The sequence below is a fragment of the Delphinus delphis genome, chromosome 7 (assembly GCF_949987515.2).
Source record: "Delphinus delphis chromosome 7, mDelDel1.2, whole genome shotgun sequence".
Taxonomy (NCBI): domain Eukaryota; kingdom Metazoa; phylum Chordata; class Mammalia; order Artiodactyla; family Delphinidae; genus Delphinus; species Delphinus delphis.
In genome coordinates this window covers 69640024-69660326 of record NC_082689.1, presented here as the reverse complement: position 1 = coordinate 69660326, position 20303 = coordinate 69640024, and the positions used below count along the sequence as shown (strand labels likewise).

General features: G+C 38.1%; 1 protein-coding gene across 3 annotated transcripts in view; it reads left to right on the top strand.

The window, feature by feature from the left end:
* SLC4A10 (solute carrier family 4 member 10) overlaps positions 1-15519 on the top strand; it is a 317528-nt gene extending 302009 nt beyond the window's left edge. For all 3 annotated transcript variants that reach the window (XM_060016683.1, XM_060016684.1, XM_060016685.1), the window contains 3 exons: positions 4734-4801; positions 7335-7451; positions 13420-15519. In XM_060016683.1, coding sequence (XP_059872666.1) covers positions 4734-4801; positions 7335-7451; positions 13420-13486 — 252 coding nt within the window. In that variant the 3' untranslated portion in view covers positions 13487-15519. The remainder of the gene's footprint in view (positions 1-4733; positions 4802-7334; positions 7452-13419) is intronic.
* The last annotated feature ends 4784 nt before the right edge of the window (positions 15520-20303 follow it).

Here is a 20303-nt window from a genome sequence, read left to right as displayed (position 1 = left end):
TCCTTCCTACTTCAGTATTCTCTAGGACATTGTACACATTTGACAAAAGAGCTGCTGTTAAAGCAGTAAGCCCCAGCAGAATGTTTGCTCCTCGGTGAGGGAGAAGGAGGTTAACGTTAGATAAATCCTGGAAATTCAACTCTGTGCAGTGATCATGATATTGACACCTCTTGGTTTGTGGGAGGTTCACTCTAACATATATGCTGTAGGGAAAAAAAGGAGGGGGGGCAAGTGGGACTTGTGATCTGTATGAAGCAGTCTCATGAGCAAGGCCAAGAAGATGGAAAAGCAATCTAAAAACAAGTGCCATTAAACAAATTAGAGAATGTGTCTTACTGCTCAGAAAGATCAGAATTGGTTGTGGATTTGGGAAGCATGGCCTAATGATTGCACAGGCAAATGTTATTTCTAATTGAATCTTAGAGCAAGGCAAGCATATTCTTCTTCCTCAAGCAGTGGTTTTCAAAGTGTAGTCCCATGACCTCTGCTGTATCAGCCGACACCTGTCAACTTGTTACAATCTGAATTCTAAACCTACTGAGTCAAAACTCTGGAGATAGGGCCAGATTCTGTGTTAACAAGACCTCCAGGTGATTCTGAGGTGTGCTAACATTTAAGGCAAGACCTTTCCTAAACCCACAGACTTTACCTCACCAGAATATAGTCTTCTAAATCCAAGAATTTTTGTATTTTATAATAATTTAGATAAGTCAGTTAGAGAAACTGAATCAAATATTCTGATGAAAAAACATGTTGCATCCATGAATTCTGTATAGACTACTTCTCCTCCGTATTTTTTCTTTTCAGTTTTCATTGTTAAAGTGAGTTGTCGTATGTATTGGCTCTTGTACATATTAGAAATTTTAAGGAATACCTCTTATAAATATAACATTTTATGGTTTACAAATTATTATAAGTGTGTATGTATGTGTATGTGTGTGTGTGTGTGTGTGTGTGTGTGTGTGTGTGTGTGTGTGTGATGCTTGTAGCATTATCAATTCTATTAGTAATTGGGGAAGGAAATGATCAAACACTTCTTAGGTTCTGTAGGCCCTGTTGTCTTCTTGGGTAAAAATAAAGGGGTTAAACTTGATTTCTGAAGTCCCTTCCGTTTTTTAAGATCTATGAATTCTAAAACTGCTGAATGTTATCTCTCTCTAATACGATAGACATCTTTATGAACATTGGCTCTGTGCTGCTGTTGTTTGTACTTTGAGCTATTTGAGGGCTCCTACACAGATACAGACTTTACATGAGAAATGGATACAGTAACAGATGTTACCTATTTCATTAGGTAGAGCATTTGTTAGGTATCATAATATATGAATTGTATCTTTTACACTGTCACAAACTATAATTCAGATTCATGATGTAATTTTATATGTAAGATCGTATTCATCAAAACACACCACGATTTAACCCTGATTTTATTTTCCTTTTCTACTCAGCACAGGCCTTTGGCCCCAACCAGGCTAGTTGTTCATTGTCGTGCAAACATGTCCTATTTATTCCTACCTTTTATCCTTGACCCATATTGTATCTTCCCACCTAAATTTCTTCCTTTCTATTACCAAACTGATCAGATAAGACTGGCCCAGATACCACTGCCTCTGGTCCTATCCTTCTCATCCTCTGAGAGTAGAGTTTATGGCTTTCTTTTCATTGTTGTATACCCAGTACCTAGCAGATTACCTGTCTTGAAGATCATGCTTAATACGTATTTGCTGAATGGATTCATGAATAGCTCCTGGATTATTCTTTTTATTCACTGTGTGCCTAGCACATAATACATGCTCAGTAAATATTTGAGTGCTATTGAATAGATTTGTTTTTAAGCCTCTATTTTTCTGCCTTTTACTGGATATAGCATTAACTGTCCTTCACTTATTTAGTATCCGAACAATGCTTTGGCCCTCTCAATTAAAAGATGGTGTTCAAATCAGAATATGGACATTCCTCCAGTCAAATTGGCAAAACCCCTCAGGTGCTCTTGGGAAAATTTTGATCATCATCCTTTGTAAAATCTCCATGTTGTAGAGCTCAGCATATTTTTTGATGGACACTGTGTAAATGAAATGCTGAATGGAACTCATTTTAGGATACTTCAGACTTATAAAGTGAAGGATACCCAGTAAGCTTTTTTGCTTTCTCTCTCTTTTCCTGTATGATTGAGATAAACTAGGTTGTGATTGTCATGACGGCTGGTGCCTGGTTTGACTGCTCCTCCCCAGAAAGTCTCAATTTTTGGCTTCCTCACAGTGCTGCCTAGGATGCAGCCGGCCCTCTATCCCCGAGCTCTGGGGCCCACCCAGCTTCCTTCTGGCACTGAAGGCAGCGGCTGCTCTGCCACCCTTCTCTTCAGATAAGCATGGCTTGGAAATGCTATCTTTAGAGGTGATGAGTTTTTGTTTGGATAGAATTATGACTAGTATAAAGCCCACACATGCTAACAAGCCACAGAGTGCAAAATAATTATTGAAAGCAATTTGAGAGAAAAGTGGAAAATCATCTGAGGAAGAAACCAAAATTGTTCCCAAAGCTTTGGTCCAATTTTTTGCTGTTAGATTGAATCTCGAGCCTTAGTTTTCTGCTGCCAGGTAACCTAAGCACTGATGGCTTTTTTAGAATTTTACTCTTTATTAAACCTTTTCTACCTGACTTCTTGACATTTTATTCCAAGTTGGTCAGAAAAGATACTACATACCAAGCTTACCTTTCAGTGGACAACCAAGGAAAGAATTACATTTTGTTTGTATTTGGTTTTACTTAAATAGTGTTTGGGGTTGCTGAATATTTTCTCTTTATGTTCCTCCATGTGCATTAAGATAACCTTTTCTTCCTGAAAGGATATATACGTTCTGCCCATGGCCTCAATGATGTGCATATAAATTAATATGGCACATGTATTATTTCCATATAGAGAGACTAACCCATTTGCAAGGCATGCATCATTTTAGACTACAGATTAGCTCTGCTCTAATGCTTAATTTCAAACCAATGATACTGTCTACTCACCATGAATTAGTACTAATGGTATCTCCAAATAACATGGGGAATAGGCATAATACATAAGAAATAATGTACATCTGAGAGGTCTTAAAAGAAAAATTTTCCTTGAAAAGTAACAGGGAAAGAGAATAGAATGAATTCCTGTAATGCAAAGGGGTAACAGACACATGCCCATAGCACCGCAGAGTATAAATATAACACTGTGTTTGGGCGGGGGGGGGGTGTAGTTTATAAGCAGAGAAGTGGCAGATCTCATACTAGTCCCCTGGCCTCTCCATTATTCACAGCATAGGCTGAGCATAGATTTTCTGTATGCAGCATGGCTAAGGTCCCAGCAGAGGGGAGCCTGCCTTAGTCACAGGTTGGATGTGTAGGGAGAGCACTTCAAGAGTAAAAACGAGACCTGCCCACACATTACGTTATATATTCATAGGTTAGCTGAAGAGACTGTAGAAAACACTGTTTCTTTAAGTAACAAGAAATATGGCAATGGTTCTTTAGACTAGGCAGCATGCAAGTTGAGGACCCTAGGAACAGTCTTGCATGCCAGGAATAATGACATCAGCCAAAGGTCATGTGTTTCTGGAACCTGCTTTAGACCAGCCAAGCTACTGCTAAGCTACTGAAAGAGGGAAAGCAATGAGGCTCCAGGGCCTTCCCTGTTTTCCGTCTTCAGTTCCCATTTGGTCAGGAAAGTCACCTAGCTCTTCATCTCTACACAACTTAAAATTCCAGTTCTGGAACTAGAGCCAATAATTCTAACATTTTTAAATGGCCCCAAATAGTTCTCTAAACTTGAACATTCCTAATTGACCCACTTGAAAATAAATGCATTAAATAGGAGCTATAATCTGGAGATAACTCTGTTTATATTTTGGTACATGGAAAAAGGTTAACTATAACATTATTGAAAACTAAACCAGGACATGTCAGTGCTACATAAGATTATCTTCATCCCAAAGATATACTCTTAAAACATTATATATGAAGAAATGAATGTATGAAGCATTACCATCCTTTGGGGGAGGGTGGAATATTGTCATTGTAAGAAGAAATCTGAGATCTAAAACAAAAGCTTACGAGGAGTCTAAGTGGAAAGCACTCCTGTGTTTTGGTCCATAGAGAAAGATACCTTCTACTGTCTATTTCCAAGTCTCAAAGTATTGTCTTCAGACCAGCATAATCAGCATCACCTGGAAACTTGTTAGATGTGTTACTTGGGCCCTGCTCCAAACCGACAGAATCAGACTCTGGAGGTGCGGCCCAGTAATCTGTATTTTTAATAACCCCTCCAGGTGATTCTGATATAAACTAAAGTTTGAAAACCACTGCCCTAAATACATCTCTCATTCCTTTCTAACAGAGCATTCTGGGAATGTAATTTCAACAATGAAAACGATTACATTACCCATATGTTTGTCCTTGTAAAATTTAGATTATTTTAAAAAAAAATCTTCTTGGAAAATAACCATGTTTTACATTGAGTGACATGAGGGAGGTTATTGTTAGCATTTAAATTACTTTGTGGTGTAAGACTCATTAATTACTTATGTTCTCGGTAGCTGATGCTTTATTGAAAAGACCTGTGCTAGCATTAATAAATGCAAACAAAGTGGAAGGTTCTGAGGTTAATGAGATAGTGAACCATTAATCTCTGTTTCTTCTTTAATGTAAAGTGGAGACTCATCAGGTTCACTTTGTATATTTTACACTTATCTTGCCAGGAAGAACAAAGTATGCTGGCTATGGAAGATGAGGGCACAGTACAACTCCCATTGGAGGGGCACTATAGGTAAGATATAAATGTAAGAACACACCAATATGAGTACTGGAATGTGTTGTTATACACTCTACTGAAGAATTTCGTATGTGTGGATTACTATAGAGGCTTGTTGAGGTTATGTTAGAGTAGAAAGAACTGAAACTAGGTGTTAGATTACCCTGTCCCAGTACTAAGTTCTGCCACTAGATGCTGACTATAGCCAAGTTGCTTAAAATGAAGCGAGGCAGGGAGCTGTTGTCTGATGTCTTCTCCTATTTTATAATGAATACGAAAGCTCTCTTTCATCTTCTGTGAAAGTAGTACCTGAAGACAGGTCAAGATTTAATTCTGGGATAAATGAGCTAGGTATTTATTGAATTCATCACATGTAAATGAACTCGGGGAAAAACAACGTTCACCCCTTCAAAAAGACACTTCCAAAGAGATAAGCCATTTCCTGAATTGAAGGATTCAGGGATACCAGCCGTTTTAGGAAATATTTATGTCACTCTCCATAAAGAAGATTGTGCTAATCTTCTTTATGCACAAAGACAGAGCAAAAAGAGAAAACAAGCAGACTCCTCTAAGTTATAATAAAACTTTTGAAAGTATTGGGCAAAAAATTATGTATATGATCTCAAAGTGCTTAAGGATAATATAGGGCCATACCAGTAAAAGAGCATAGAAGACGTTTGTCTGAGGAGATTTTTCATAGTGTTAAAAAAATAGGAGTGGACCTTCAGGGTCTGACTGTAAGACCATATTCCCTAGATTAAAAAAATATAATTATCATCTACCACTTAAGCACAAGTCTTAAGTGAGCACAAGTCTAGAAGGCATTTTTCCTTTCTTTCTCTCTCTCTTTCTTGTTTGTTTTTTTTTTTTACAATATTTAAATTTTAAAATCCTGTTGATTGTTTAGTTGAATCAGCATATTCCCAACTGTATTCTATAGAAATCTACCTAGTCTCTTGTGGTACCCCTCTTAAAAGGATTTTGTGGTTTAGTCTGAAAAATGTTCCATACCACATTTTAATTTAGAGATTCATAATGCACGTTGGCACATTAAAGACTCTAGTACTGGCATTAAAAAAAAAAGTTTAACTTTGTTGTATCCAGCATTTTCTAAACTCTTTTGCTCACAAGAGTCTTTTTCACATAATATCATGAAAAACTTATATTCTACATGACGCTCTTTTGGAAACTAGTTGATTTCATGCTTTGAGTTACCAAGGGCTGGATGAATTAGAGGTATTAAAGAACACATGTCCAGATTGGGCAAGGAAGGAGCCTGTGAGACCTGTTTTGCTTGACTCTCAGTGTTCCTCTTAAAAATTGAATTTGTTGCCCTCTTGTGAATGTCCACAATGAGCGGCATGTGAGGTCAGCTTAGAATTTCTGTAGAACATGACTTTTTCCACAGCAGAGAATCTTTTTTTACGTGTGGTAAGAAGAGCGCTGATTTCTCACCCAATGAAACTTTCTTTGACTCGGCCTGTGTTTTATCTCTGTTGATATTTGGTTGCCTTTCTAGCCCTGGGAATGTTTTAGAGAGTTCTAAATGGCACCTATAATTGGTGCAGTTTTAAAATGTAAAAACTGCACACAGCTTAGTACACAGGCCCTGATATTACAGGCTCCCCCAGTCATTTGGAAAAACCTCTGTCAAGTACACAGGCTGCCTTCATTTATTCAATGAATATTTATTGAGTGGATACCAAGTGCCAGGCTCTGTCTAGGTCGTGGGGGAACAGCAGTGGACCAATGGGCAAGAATCCTTGTTCTCATGAAGCTGACATTCAAGTAGAGTAGAGGTGGGGGGAGACAGGAAATAAACAAATGAACAAGTCATGTAATACAGTATTTCAAATGGTGAAAAGTGCAACAAAATCTTAAAGCAAAAAAGAGGGATGAGGTTGCTATGAGACGATGGAAACAGAAATTTTAAATGGAGCAGTCAGCAAAGGCCTATCTGAGCAGGTGACATTTGAACTAAGGAAGGAAAGGGTTATACCACATAAAGGAATGTTATAGGCAGAGGGAAGAGCAAGTACAAGGCCCTGAGGGAGCAGAAAGCCTGTAGTGTCCCAGGACAGTCAGGAGGCCATTGCATTGTGGCTGGAGAGGAAGGAGCCAGGGGTGTAATAGCAGAAGGTGAAGTTAGAGGGTAAGGGTAGGGACAGGGCCTTACAGCCCATCCACTGGGCTTTTACTTTGAGTGGGTGGGAGCCACTGTCGAGTCTGAGCAGAGGGGTGAAGAGTTCTGCTGGGCTATGAATGTAGAGGCAAGAGGCCCAGCAATGAACATGCAGAACCTAAACTCTGTCATTTGAAATGGATTAGGAAAACTGTACCCCAAACCAGTTTCTATATAACTAGAATCTTTCATTTAGATTTTTATTCTTCATAATTTTTGGAGAGAGAACTATTTAATACTTAATTTTTAATTATCAAAAATACTGTACAGAGGCATAAGACTGTCCTATATTTAGTGTCTATCGCTAGATAACTGCAGTTTCTTATTTAATGTTTATTGTTTCATTTTGGGTAAACTCCTATCTAGAGATGATCCATCTGTGATCAATATTTCTGATGAAATGTCAAAGACTGCCTTGTGGAGGAACCTTCTGATTACTGCCGATAACTCAAAAGATAAGGAGTCAAGCTTTCCTTCTAAAAGGTTTGAATTCTAAAATAATGTGAATTTATAATGATCCCAGTCATTTAATGACATGAATCCGTTAAAAGAATAGCATTGGTTTCCATTGAACTTAGATCTAAAATCTTTCAGAAAATTCTTTTAAAAAGTGGATAGAAATCGCAATTATCACATTTGTTGGTATGTTTTCAACATCTCCCTTTCAAATTAAAAGCTCACTCCAAAACTATGACAGTGGGGAGAAATGGTGCTATAAATGAGTCCCAATGCAGGACATTTTTGGACATTCATTTTAGCATACTCTTTGCAGTAGGATTTTAGTGTATTCCCTCATCACCCACTTCTCAGGACCCCCTTAGATGTCTGACCATGTTTTTCATTCTCCTGTTGTCCTTTGTAAAACCCATATGGCACATGCAATGGTAATTTTGTATTTAGATTATTTCCAGTCCCTTATTCCAACCCCCTGAAAAACCTTCCCTAACCTTTTTACCCCAAAACTTTCAGTTCCAGAAAGTTTTATCCACTTTTTCTTCTCTGTATGCAAACATTACAAACAACTCCTGCAGTTGTGGATGATAGTTTTAAATGCATGAGGTGGGAAGAGTGTGTCCTTAAATATCAAGAGTCATCGCAGGATTTCCAACTGCATTTTCCAGAATTTATAAATAAGAGTTCAAACCATCCAGTCTTCTTAGATGTTGATCTGAAGAAAATCTCTGTATTATGCCGATATTTCTTCTTATTAAAGAGTGATTGAGGGATTTGGGACGGTGTTTAATTATTAATTTCCTTTATTTTCATGACCTTAAATTAACTTTTTCTACTTAATTTTTATATTACATTTTTGTCATAAGCTCCCCTTCCTAATCACTCTAGAAGCTGATTCCCCAAAGGTAAGACCCTTTCCCTCAAACCTATTCCTTGGTTGCATTTCCTTTTGTTAAATGGTGTCTTCTAGAAACCTGGTCAGCCTATGTTCTTTGTGTGAGTTTTGGGGAGGCAAAAGGCGTGGAGAGTCTTGGGTTTAGATCCAGTGTCACATTGAGTGTTTACAGTGTTCCTATAACCACTCAGCTCTTTAAGAGGGTTTGAAACTTGAGTAAACATTTTTCCCCACATGACTTATACAAATGCATCATATATAAATCAACAAACCTCTTAGAACTGTATTTAATAATAACATCAAATTTCTATATTTGATAAAGAAAATTTATCCCTTGAATTAAGAAATTGCAAAGCTGGGAACTTCCATTTACGCACCAGCATGCTTCCAAAACTGCAAGCTTTATCTTCATGAGAACTATCTGGAAACATGGGTTAGGAAAAGAGGCGATATTAGACAAGGATATCTCTTATTGATGGATTTTGTCACCCCAAAATGGCATGCTGCTTCAGTGTCATATCTATCTTAAACAGCATAAACAACACCAGCAGTGGATGTGCAGAGAGTCTAGGAGTCTTCACCCCATAAAGCTGGGGGATTACTTCATGTTCTCTCTCTTCCTTCTCCCTCTTCTCCCCCTCTCCCTCTCTTTCTCTCCTTCGAATACCTCCACCACTTGCTCCAAAAGGAGGTTAATGTAAGTTACTCAACAGGCTCTCTCAAAGACTTTTGGTTGATATTTTCTGTCTTTTAACAAGGCTTTAAAATCTTCATGTATTTCTTTGCTTGGCTCAAGCAGAAGTAATATTTTATTCTAAAGCGTGCTTTATCTTCTTTTCCCAAAGATCCCTGCCACAGTCTGATAGAGTCATCCTCACAGTAGCTCTGATTTGCTAGACGTCTTGGAAGAAAATCAGTCATGAGAAGGGCAGTTTCTCAAACCTATTGAAATATATGCTTGTGGACCCTTTCTCATTAAAAATATGGCATTTCTCTGATTTTTAAAAATGTGAACTCTAGGTTTACGAGCTCAAATTAAAATGCCAGCCATGGGAATATGTGTAGAATTTGAGACAATCAGACTTAGAGATTGCTTTTCTTCCTGTACTCTACAGATCCATAGTGAAAACTCTTTCTCTATTTTTCTTTGGTTCAAGCAACAGTTTTATGTCATGATATTTTAGGTACTCCTTAAAGTAAATAAGTCAAGTGATGCTTTTCACCAGAAAAACTCAATTGTTTAAAATATGTGTCAGATTACTTCTCACAGTAGACTAATTCTAGTGAACAATGTAGTGTGCCTAAAAGCAGATGCAATTTTAAATAGATCACCCTTTATATTTTCATATAACCACCTTTTTCTTATTCTTTGAACCTATGTTCCCACTAACATGAGATTCAAAACTATTGTGGAATGAAAGTTTACCCAGTTTTCTTTACTTTTAAGTGTGATAAAATCTGTAGCTTTCCACGTGAAAAATATCTCTCGGTTAGTCTTTCTTCTTCATAACAGAGGAAACTGGCAGAAAGAATGTGGCTTCCAGAAATCCTAAAACCACCAATACTAACAACAGCAATACTCTGCCCAAGCCACCGCTTTCTCTTGGTATCTGTTGAAGGCATTGAAGTGTGATGACCAGGAACTGTAAAAATGCTATACCTGCTAGCGTGTCCATTGGCAAAAAACGCCCTAAAGACCAGGTTCTCAGGGTCTCTCTCTCGAGACCTCAGCTGGTTTCCCAGCAGTCTCTGACACCCCACCCCTAGATGTTTTCATCCTAACCCCCACTATAGGCCCTAATGCCTATCAGAGAAGCCTAGATACCTTTTCTGAGTGGAATTTGGAATAGCAGTTATATTTTCTCCATTATTTCATTCGCTTTCTGTTGTCCAAAAAAATTTACCCAGCTTAGGGCTTCCCTGGTGGCGCAGTGGTTGGGGGTCCGCCTGCCGATGCAGGGGACACGGGTTCGTGCCCAGGTCCGGGAGGATCCCACATGCCACGGAGTGTCTGGGCCCGTGAGCCATGGCCTCTGAGCCTGTGTGTCCGGAGCCTGTGCTCCACAACGGGAGAGGCCACAGCAGTGAGAGGCCTGCGTACCGCAAAGAAAAAAATAAAAAATAAAAAATTTACCCAGCTTAACTGAAAGAAGGATCTAAGAACTGACTACAGGCTTTACCACATCTGCAGGATGTCTAATTTGATCCTAGTTCAACAGCACTATACATGCATGGGACAAGCTCCTCCACAGCTTATTTAAATGAATTGACAGAAATAGGTCACATTAAAAACCACATCGCATCAGAATAGGTGAGCAACTGCTGTGATACGCTGACACCCAAGACCAGCATTTCTTGGGCAGGTACCTGGCAGCACTTGGCTTTGCCTTGGTGGCAGAGGCTAGGGTCTAGGGACACTGCCCCTGCTCTCCTGTCCCCACACCCCTGCCCCCTTCCATGCTGGATACTTCTTTGCTCTAATTTCCTAGGCCTCAGCCCTCTCATGACTGCTTGGTAAATGTTGTGTATATCAACTACTATGGTGTCATTGACAAATAACAGTTTCATAGAGTGCCTGGCAGCATGAAGGTAGTGGGTCACATTTTGCCCTCTCTTGAAATATTACTTCCTTATGTTTTGTCTCATCCATCTTGTGTCCCTTGGTCCTTACAAAGTACCTGGTGTATAATAGATATGCAATAGATATGCAATATCTATATGTATAATAGATATATGCAATAGGTATGCAATATTTGTTTATTGTAGTAGCATGTAGTAGATACGATATACATTTAAGAAATATATATTGATATAATGTATTGATTACAATGGAAGTTTAGAATTGATTGGCATCCTGAAAATGAATGTAACAGGGAATAAAGAGAGTAATAGCCATGCACTGAGAAGATTCAAGTCAGTAATATTTTTTCATAGACGTCTTGAGCTGGTTATAAAATTTCTGCTTCACTGCTGCAATCTGATCTGATACCAGAACCACCAGTTTTAAAGAGTGGGGGGGGAAAGCCCAATCATTTAATTGGTTATTGTTTTGGAACTAAACAACCAGTATGACCAAAGTAGGACATCAGGAGGAAGCATGTCTGTGAATGATACTGACTTCCTGAATCGCTTTTTTTTTTCACTGCCTGGTGGCTAATAGTGTCACTGGGAATTTGCTCACTCATGGAAAGGTTATGGAGCACTGTGCACACAGGAACTGTGCATGTGTAGAGACCAGTATGTCTCCGTCCCCACAGTCTCCTACAGATAGAATGTGCTTTGCTATCTTTCAAAAGTTAGAGCTTAGTGGAATTGAGACTTCCAACCTCAGAAATCTGACATTCAAGCTACAAGAAAATTTAGAGGCCATTTAGTCCAAAACTAATGTACAGATGAGGAAACCAAGCCCCAGAGAAATTAAACAACTAGTCCAGGGTCCCACAGCTCCTTCTTAGCTTCCTGAAGCTGAATGTCATCTTCCGACTCCAAGCCCAGGGCTTCCTCCACCTGCCGCCGCTGCCTTTTCTCATTGGCTTTGTTTGGCAGAAGACACTGGGAGCCAGGTAGCACCCAGGGAAAAAATTTGGAAAGTAGCGTAGCAGACACTTGTCATCTGAAAGGAACTTAAAGTAGAAGAAAGTGAGTCATGCAGATAGAGGAGTTAAAAATACAGTTAAGCCTCTCAACACGTCACGTGCACACTGTCATCTCTTCTCATGGAAGGAGAACAGAAAAGAGGAAAAGTCGCTTTGCTCTGACCTGTAAGTACTGTGTGCTGAGAAGTGTGGCAGGCACAAACCCGGGTGCCGTCGACACCCGCTCACACCAGCTCTCAGTGCTGGCGGCGCGCCAGAGATGGCAGAAGCTGCGGCGCTTCTTACCTGATGGCGCCGGGTGGTGGTGACAACTGAGAAGGGCTGTTTCTAGCTTGAATCGGAGGAAAAACAATTTAAAAAACACACTCTTAGAATGTGTCTATGTTATTGACCACTACGAAAGCTGCACAGGAGGTCCTGTAGGAAAAAGGGGGCTTTAACTGTCCCTTTCCTATTTGGAGAAGAGTTATATAAAACCAAGGGTTTCCCCACCATCAACTATTTCATAGTTATATTAAGAGCCAAAGTTAACAGTAAAAATGTGTGGATTCTTGCAGCTCAGGGCCCCAGCGGCCGGGTGTGGGGTGCCCTCGAGTCGGCAGCAGCAGGGGCCCGGGAGGGGCCTCAGCGTTCGTCTTGGCCCGCGCCAGACGTGGCCGGGAGGGAGCAGAGCTGCCCCTCGGGAGCCTGCATGTACTCTTGGTGTGAGCTTCACGCGTGTCAGCGCATTATTTGAATTTCGCGTGAAAATTGTCAACTTGAGAGTAGGAAAAGTGAACATCGGAAAAATATTTTTAAAAAAATGATAGAGTCACATTACCAGTTTGCCCATTGATAAAGTTAATTGGAGAACAGTTAAAACAGAAGCCACTTGGGAATTAGTTTATTCTGGAAGGAGTGGGGTGAAACATGCTTCCTCTGATGGACAGGAGGAGGGTTTGTCTGTGAAGAGACGGCACAGGTGTTTGGAGGGCAGTGTGTGGGGTGACCGGGTCCTCCCGACCAGCAGAGGCGTGTCTGTCCTCTGGACGACAACGCAGTTCTCACCAAAGATCAGAATCCAGTCTGTGCGCAAAGGATGCGCCACTTGCAGCCGGGCCCAGAAATACCTACTGCGACATCCATCTTGTTTATGTCATTCATAGTGTCAGTGCTATCTTAAGACAGGGGCATGAATGGCATTTTCAACAATCATCAGTGATTCATTTGCACAAATGAGGACCATGGTATTAATCTTGCATGCTTTGGGTACAGTTTTTAAAATGTCTGGTTTTTGTTTTTTAGTTTCTGTTTCTTGAATTTCCCTTTTTCTGCAGTTCTTGGTTTCTGTCTCACTGAGTGCAGAGGATTTTAATTGCTGCTATCTATCTATGCTTTGCAGCATGAAAGAGCAATGCCTAAGGGCCCTTGTGGTGCTTTGGGGTTGATGGGTTTTGTGTCTGAACCAGCAGACCTCCCAGTAGCCATGCTGGATTGAAATAATGCATTTCTCCTTTTTCCCCTGTAGCATTGAAAGCCGAAATGAGAAGAAAGCTGACTCAGGGAAAGGTGTTGACAGGGAGACTTGTCTATGACTTGATCTTCAATTTATTTTTTACATATATATGAGAGGAGTGCCACAATTATTCAGAAAACTGCTTTGATCATGTATTATAAATTCTGTCTTTCATCCCAAATCCACCTTCATACTGTAAGTAGTGCAATACTCGTTTCATTTCTGTGTTTAAACTTCTGAACGGTGAGACACCCTTGTGAGCATATACAATAGCTAATGCAAGAATCTCTGTTCCTTGCTGTATTTTAGACATTTGTAAACACTAGATTCTCATTGTCAGTTTTACGAGAGCAATAGCTTTCTTAAAGAGATAAGTCATATTACCTAGTTTGTATTTTCCTACTTAGAGACCTGAAGATACCTGATAATTTCATTTAGAAGAATTTTGAAAGGTAGTCTTACTTCTTTTTATTTTTTATAGCTTAGCATTAGTGACTTATTTCAAAAGACCCAAATCGAAAAGTTAGTTTGAAAGCATTTTTAATAATTGTATTTATGCATTTCCTTGATTTAATATGATACATTTAATACTTAAGAATTTGTATGTAACTAAAACTTAAAGTCATTTTGAAAAATATATATGGAAACCTATTCACAACTTGTTTAAACGAATCAGATACTAATGCAAAGAGTCAAGTAGTATTTGCTTAATATTCAGGTTGTGATTACATGATCAAATACTAGGCTTGTATGAAATGCTTTAGAAAAACTTCGTAGGTTTTGTGAGATTTTCAATATAAACCTTTACCAGAAATATGCTGTTAAATTTACCTCCCATTGACAACAAGTGTTTTCCAAATAAACCTATTATATACATACTTGTGGAATGCCACATGGTGAGTTATTGTACATGAAATTCCACTCCTGTACAGTTATTCCACTGCTAAAGGTCATGAACTGCTTAATGCTGCTTCTGAATCATGTTCTAATGTTAGACTGATAGGTCCCCAATTGTCATTTTTTCTTCTGCAGAGCTCTTTTCCACATTTTAATTAAATGCATGCTGTAGAAAAATAATCTTTTAAATGAAAATTTCAGATTCTGTTTGAGAAGCTTCTGTAGATATTTCAGTCTATATGAAATAATCCATCTTTACTAAGTTTATACAAGAGGAAGGAAAGTTAAGAATTTTTGAGCATTACTAAAAATACAGTATTTTATTTCACTTCAAGTGACTGTGAATTAATAAAGATGAAATCTCATAGTGCTCTTGTTTCCTAAGAATTACCAATGATCGTCAGCCTTATAATCGTCAGTGTCCAGTTTTACAATAATTCAGAGCCCTGTGGCTTTTCCAAACTATGAATTAATATTCTGAGTATAAGTGTACATGAAAAGTGAAAAAAAAAAACCAAAACAAATCCTCTTGTGATTAAGCTTATGAAGGAAATAAACAACAAAGCCTCCACTGGGTTCAACATTTTGATGCCTTCTGTAAAATTCCCCCTCACAATCTTTCAAGGAGCCATTTCGTTTATGGAACATAGCGTAAAAAATATAAGAAGAGTTTGTAGTTAATGAAGTCTGTGTTTATAAATGCCAAGGAAAAATACAGAAACTTTACATGCCAAATGCATTGCCTTTGTGTATTTTATAATACAGATACTACATGTAACCATTCCCATTGTTTTATGACTTAGACTAGCTGTACATGCCAGTCAGTCCCAAAAGCAGCCTCCTAGTGTTTTAATATATTAATAATTGTTCTGTTTAATATGATCATAGTGAATTAAAACCTTCACATGATCACCTGTTTGAATAAGCACTCATATCCAATGAAATTCTGTATTTCTGAGTATTTTTATAGGCATTTTGTTCTTGTGTGAATTTTAATGCTATCCCTATGTTAATCTTAATATTTTGAAATCATATAAAATATAAGAAAAATGTAGTGTTATATATTTCCTCCTAATTTCAGATTCCTGGTCAAAATTACTGAATATCTTGAATGTAATTTATTGCAAAGTTTAAGTAACGTGTAAATGTGACTAGGATATTGTGTTTTTCACAACTAAGAAATGTTATGTGGAAATAAATATTTATCCTAACTAATTTCCTTGCAAATTTTAAATTGTGATGCAAAGTGTTTTGTCTTTTTTTCCTTATCAATGTAGAACGTTTTGAATGAACGTAATATTTAAATTTAGACACACCCCGATGTTAAGCAAACTTGGTGATGTAGACGTTTCAAGAGTATTCAAACAATTTGAACTTTATGAACAAACTATGATGAGAGCTATATTAGGACGTACCTCTTCAGTTTCCCGGAGAGCAGTGACTTAGATACAGATGACATTGTACCCATGACTAGTAAAAGCTTCTAAGATCGTTAGTAGGATTTCCCATTATTAGAACTCCTTAGGCTTCGGTTTTTACCCCTCATGGGAAAAGCATTTTCTAAAATTTGTCTCCTCCCTGTTTGTTACAGTAGATCAGACGGGACCAGTATTCTTTTGTAGCCATCTAGCAATATGTTATGGAGGTAACTGCATTCAGAACTGTAATGTACTGGTTAGTATTCTCCTCTTGACTCATGAGTTTACTTTGTAATTGCTATCACTTAACAGCCTTCAATATTGGGAAGTTTCTCCTAAATATAATTTGAGTATCTCCTTGGTGTAGTTTAGCCTTATAGAAACTCTCCACTGATGATTCACTAGCAACTTGTATTTCAATACAACCCCTAAATCTTTTAGGATTTTTCTTGGCTTTTAAAAGCGTGGCTCATTATTTTTGTAACCTACACTGATCTACCTCTGTTTCTACTGAAATTTAGCCTCTTTGCTTCTAGGTGTGGGACTATTTTACTATAATTGCAATATTGCTCTCCAAATTTTCCAATATATCTCTCTTGTATATTCATACAATGAAATGAGATTACAACCAGTTGAACATTTTATGAGAGTAATTTGGGTAATATGATGATTCTCTAACTATCTACTTTGAAAGTCTGCTTGTAATCAGTCCCTTTAGAGAAGCCCAATATTCAAGGCTTACTCGTAATACTTTTAGAGAGCTCTTTTGGTGTTTTCCTTAGAAAACTGTAGCTCACGGACACAGCTGTCACTTCATTACAGTTTCTATTGGTGTAATGGCCACTACTTTTTGTGCTGGAACTTTGAAAATAGGACTGTGAGCCTCGCTTCTAAGGGCAGGGTAGACACATACCTGTAACATAATGTGATGTGTACTGAGTTGGTTGTATGATGAAAGTGAGTAACTCAAGGATGGAATTTTGAGCAGGGCTAAGTTTGAAGAAAATGTTATATAAGAGGTAGCGTATGAATTAGGATGGATATGGGGAAGGAAACCTACTCCAAGAACTGCAAATTTCTCAAACATGTCAGTATTGAAAAAATAAAATAGAAAGTAAATATATGTGGTATAACAGGAGCCTGACGTATGTGATGTATGACATATTTGAAATCCAGCAGACAGCCCAATATGGTGGAGTGTTAGGAGTGTGGTCGGGACCTGTATGAAAAGGTAGGAATACAAGTTGGAGACATTATAAATGATGTTAAATTTTATGTTAGCGTATTTCAACTTTATCCATTAAGAGTTTTGAGTAATGGAGAGGCATGCATTTTGGGAAACATTAGTCTGGCAGCATGGTAGAAAACATAGTGGGGGAAAAGTGAAATTATTTCCTTAGGGATCCTGTACTCGGGATGACTCTCAGAGGCTCAAACCAAGCTCTCATTGAGTGGTCTATAAACTTTTATTATGATTGAAACAAAACAGGCTCAAGCATATTCTGTAGGTACTTAATAAGTAACTACAGGCACAAGAACTTTATGATAAATCCTTTCACATAGAGCATTCCTTTATATAATGTTTTGGGTTGTATTTTTCAAAAATGTTCAGAAAAACATGGTATCAGCAGTAATCCTGAGATGATTAAAGAAATCTAAGTGTAATACAAAATTCAGCCAATGGCTGGCTCATATGAGTCCAGAAACCACCCTCCCCCTGCTCACCTTTTCATCCCACTTATCTCATCCGTCCAATAGACTTAGCTTTAGAGCTAGGTACTTTTACCTTCAAGCATGTGTAGAGTCATAGATTTCTTCCATTTGTTTATAAGCTCCTTAAAGGTAAGGATAGTGTTTTATCCCTTCTTTGTAACTCTCCGGAGCCTAGTTCTTCCTGTGCTTTGCTGTTTATTCAGCCAGCAAAGGCTGTAGACAGAATCGTAAGAAAAATATATCGAAGATGTGGCCTCTCAGTTTATTAAGAATCATTAAGGATCCAGAAAGGATTCTCACTGACATGGCAACATCGGAACAAAAGCAAAAGCTTACTGAGCACCTTCATATGCCCAAAACCCGTGGACGCCAGACGCCTAAGGGGAGAACTGGTGTAACCCATGGAATCAGCAAACCAGGCATGGTGTATAAACCTCCACAGCAATGCAACAGGTATGGGAGGTAGGTATTTTGGTATCTCTTTCAAATTAAGTAACTGGGGTTCAAAGAGGCTAAGCAATGTTCTTTAAAATGTTCCTCACTGTGAGTGTCAATGCTGAGATTCTAACCCATGTCTGCCTAGCCTCGGCTGGAGTGCACTGACTGTCCAGCAGGAGGCAAGATGTGGCCGCCTTCCTCCTTGACCAGGCAGTCATTCTGGCTCATGCAACCAGAATTGGGTTGAGTAATATTTCTTCTCAGTATGTTACATTTTCTTTGTCACTCATCCTTCTGTGATTAACACTAGAAACCAAACCTACTCAATGAAATAGTATTTTTGTTCACAAGTCACAAATATCATGACTTTGGATAGGAGAAACTAATTGGAACAATTAGAGTTTTCGTTGTTTGATGGGTCACACTTTTCACCATACATGTGTTTTAAATACACGGACAAACTTGGGGTGACTGCTCAGATGAAAGATTATTTAGGATAAGAATTTTGACTGAGTTTGCTGGAGTTCAATTCCAGAAAAGACACCCTTCTCAATTTGGCAGTAAGAAAATTATCTTTCTTTTTATTAATTCAAAGCCTTGAATTTAAATGTTAATATTGTCACAGAAAGGTGACATTCAGAGAGATGATACATTTCTACTGAGCATGACATTGGTCTTATTAATCCCATGCTCTGAGCTTTTCTTAACGGTAGTGACATTATGCTTTATTACCCACATTCATCTCTCATTCTCAACCATCCGTGTCCCTCAGACATCCTGAATACACACTCCAGATCTTTCCGGATGTATGTAATACTGTTCTCGGACACTGCTGTCACCAAGTTGGAAGAACAAAATTCTCTTACTTTACTCTGAAAAAAACCTTCTTCTGTTTTGGTGTTGTTTTTCATTTAGAGCTTATTGAATCTTAAATATTGTACAAATCTAATACTTTTATAAATTGGAATTCTCACATCAACTTAGAGCAAAAGCAACAAATGCCAAATGGTGAAACTACTAGCCTCAGTGACCACCTGTGAATAGAAAACACTCAGAATGACATACAGCCTGATGTGATCATTGATCTTCATGGTGGTGGCCTTGAGTCATCACGATGCATTGAATTATGGTCTATGCCGGTTATTTAAGAAAGCATGGAGATATGTAATCATTTCTGGCAAGATTTCCAATTTTAAAAAGTTCAAAAATAATTTATAAAGTGATTTTCTAAAAATCTTGATCAAAACTTTAAAAAGAAACACTGTATCCATAGAAGGGATGTGACAATTTCTCCTTTCCTTTGGCGCCTGTGTTCCCGGGCACCGGTGCACTCTAACAGGTTGTTTACTAAAGGATCTTAGCATCCAGGTGCCTGGTGAAGCTGAGACAGTCAAAGGCAGGCAAGTCTGCACATCTTACTGGTATGACTAGTTCCTGTGTGTTTCAAACCTACCCTCAGACTAAGTCTATCTCAAATTTGTCAATTTAACTTCCTTCCTCAATAAACTAATTTAAAACTCTTACTGGAGAGTAAAACTTGTCCTATGAGGGTCAGATGAAATTTACTTTAACTTCAGTCACATCATCACCATTTGCAACCCTCATTATGTGAAAAATACGTGCTGGGATTTTTTAATTACCTCTGGGCTCCAGAGACAACATTTTGAAACTAAAGAAACAATAAATTCATACAGTTTTGACATTGTACAATAGTTGTACAGTATCAGATATTATATAATCCTCTTAATATCTGTATAGTATCTGATATTGTACATCTCCTGTTGTAAAATTGTCTTATTAATATCTGAACAATACCTGATATTGCACAGTGTCTGGTTTCAATTAAGATAAAAGGAGAATTTTTACTTAATTTGCTTTATGATTACTAATTCAATCCAGGATGTGAACATATGACCTATGATTACTCTTTCTGGATATAGAACTCCGCAAAGATTGGTCCAGGTACTCACAATGATTGCACTCTATTATTAGAATTATGACAAGAGCCCTATAGGGTTTGAAGGTTGGCTTATGGTTCCAATGAATGAATGCTATTTGAGACTTAATTAAGACTTATGGTTCCAATGAATGAATGATATTTTGAGACTCAATTACTCAATGCCATGCGCTGAAAATACAGTTGAAACAATTTCACAATCTTCTGTTCATTCCTGTGCATGACTCACCAGTCTCATGTTGAATTGATAGATTTTTTTCCAATTCTTCCATTTTTAGATTTTTATGCTGTAACGCATTGTGTCTGGGACAACTTTTTCCAGCTATGTTTGAAACTATGTTTGAGTTCCTAAAATCAATTTTTAAAAATAAGGCCATTTTGCAAATAATTGAACAAAAATATTATGTGTCCTCAGTTATCTCAGCATCTTAAATGCATGGTTTCATTAATATAGTTATGTCAACCAAAAATAA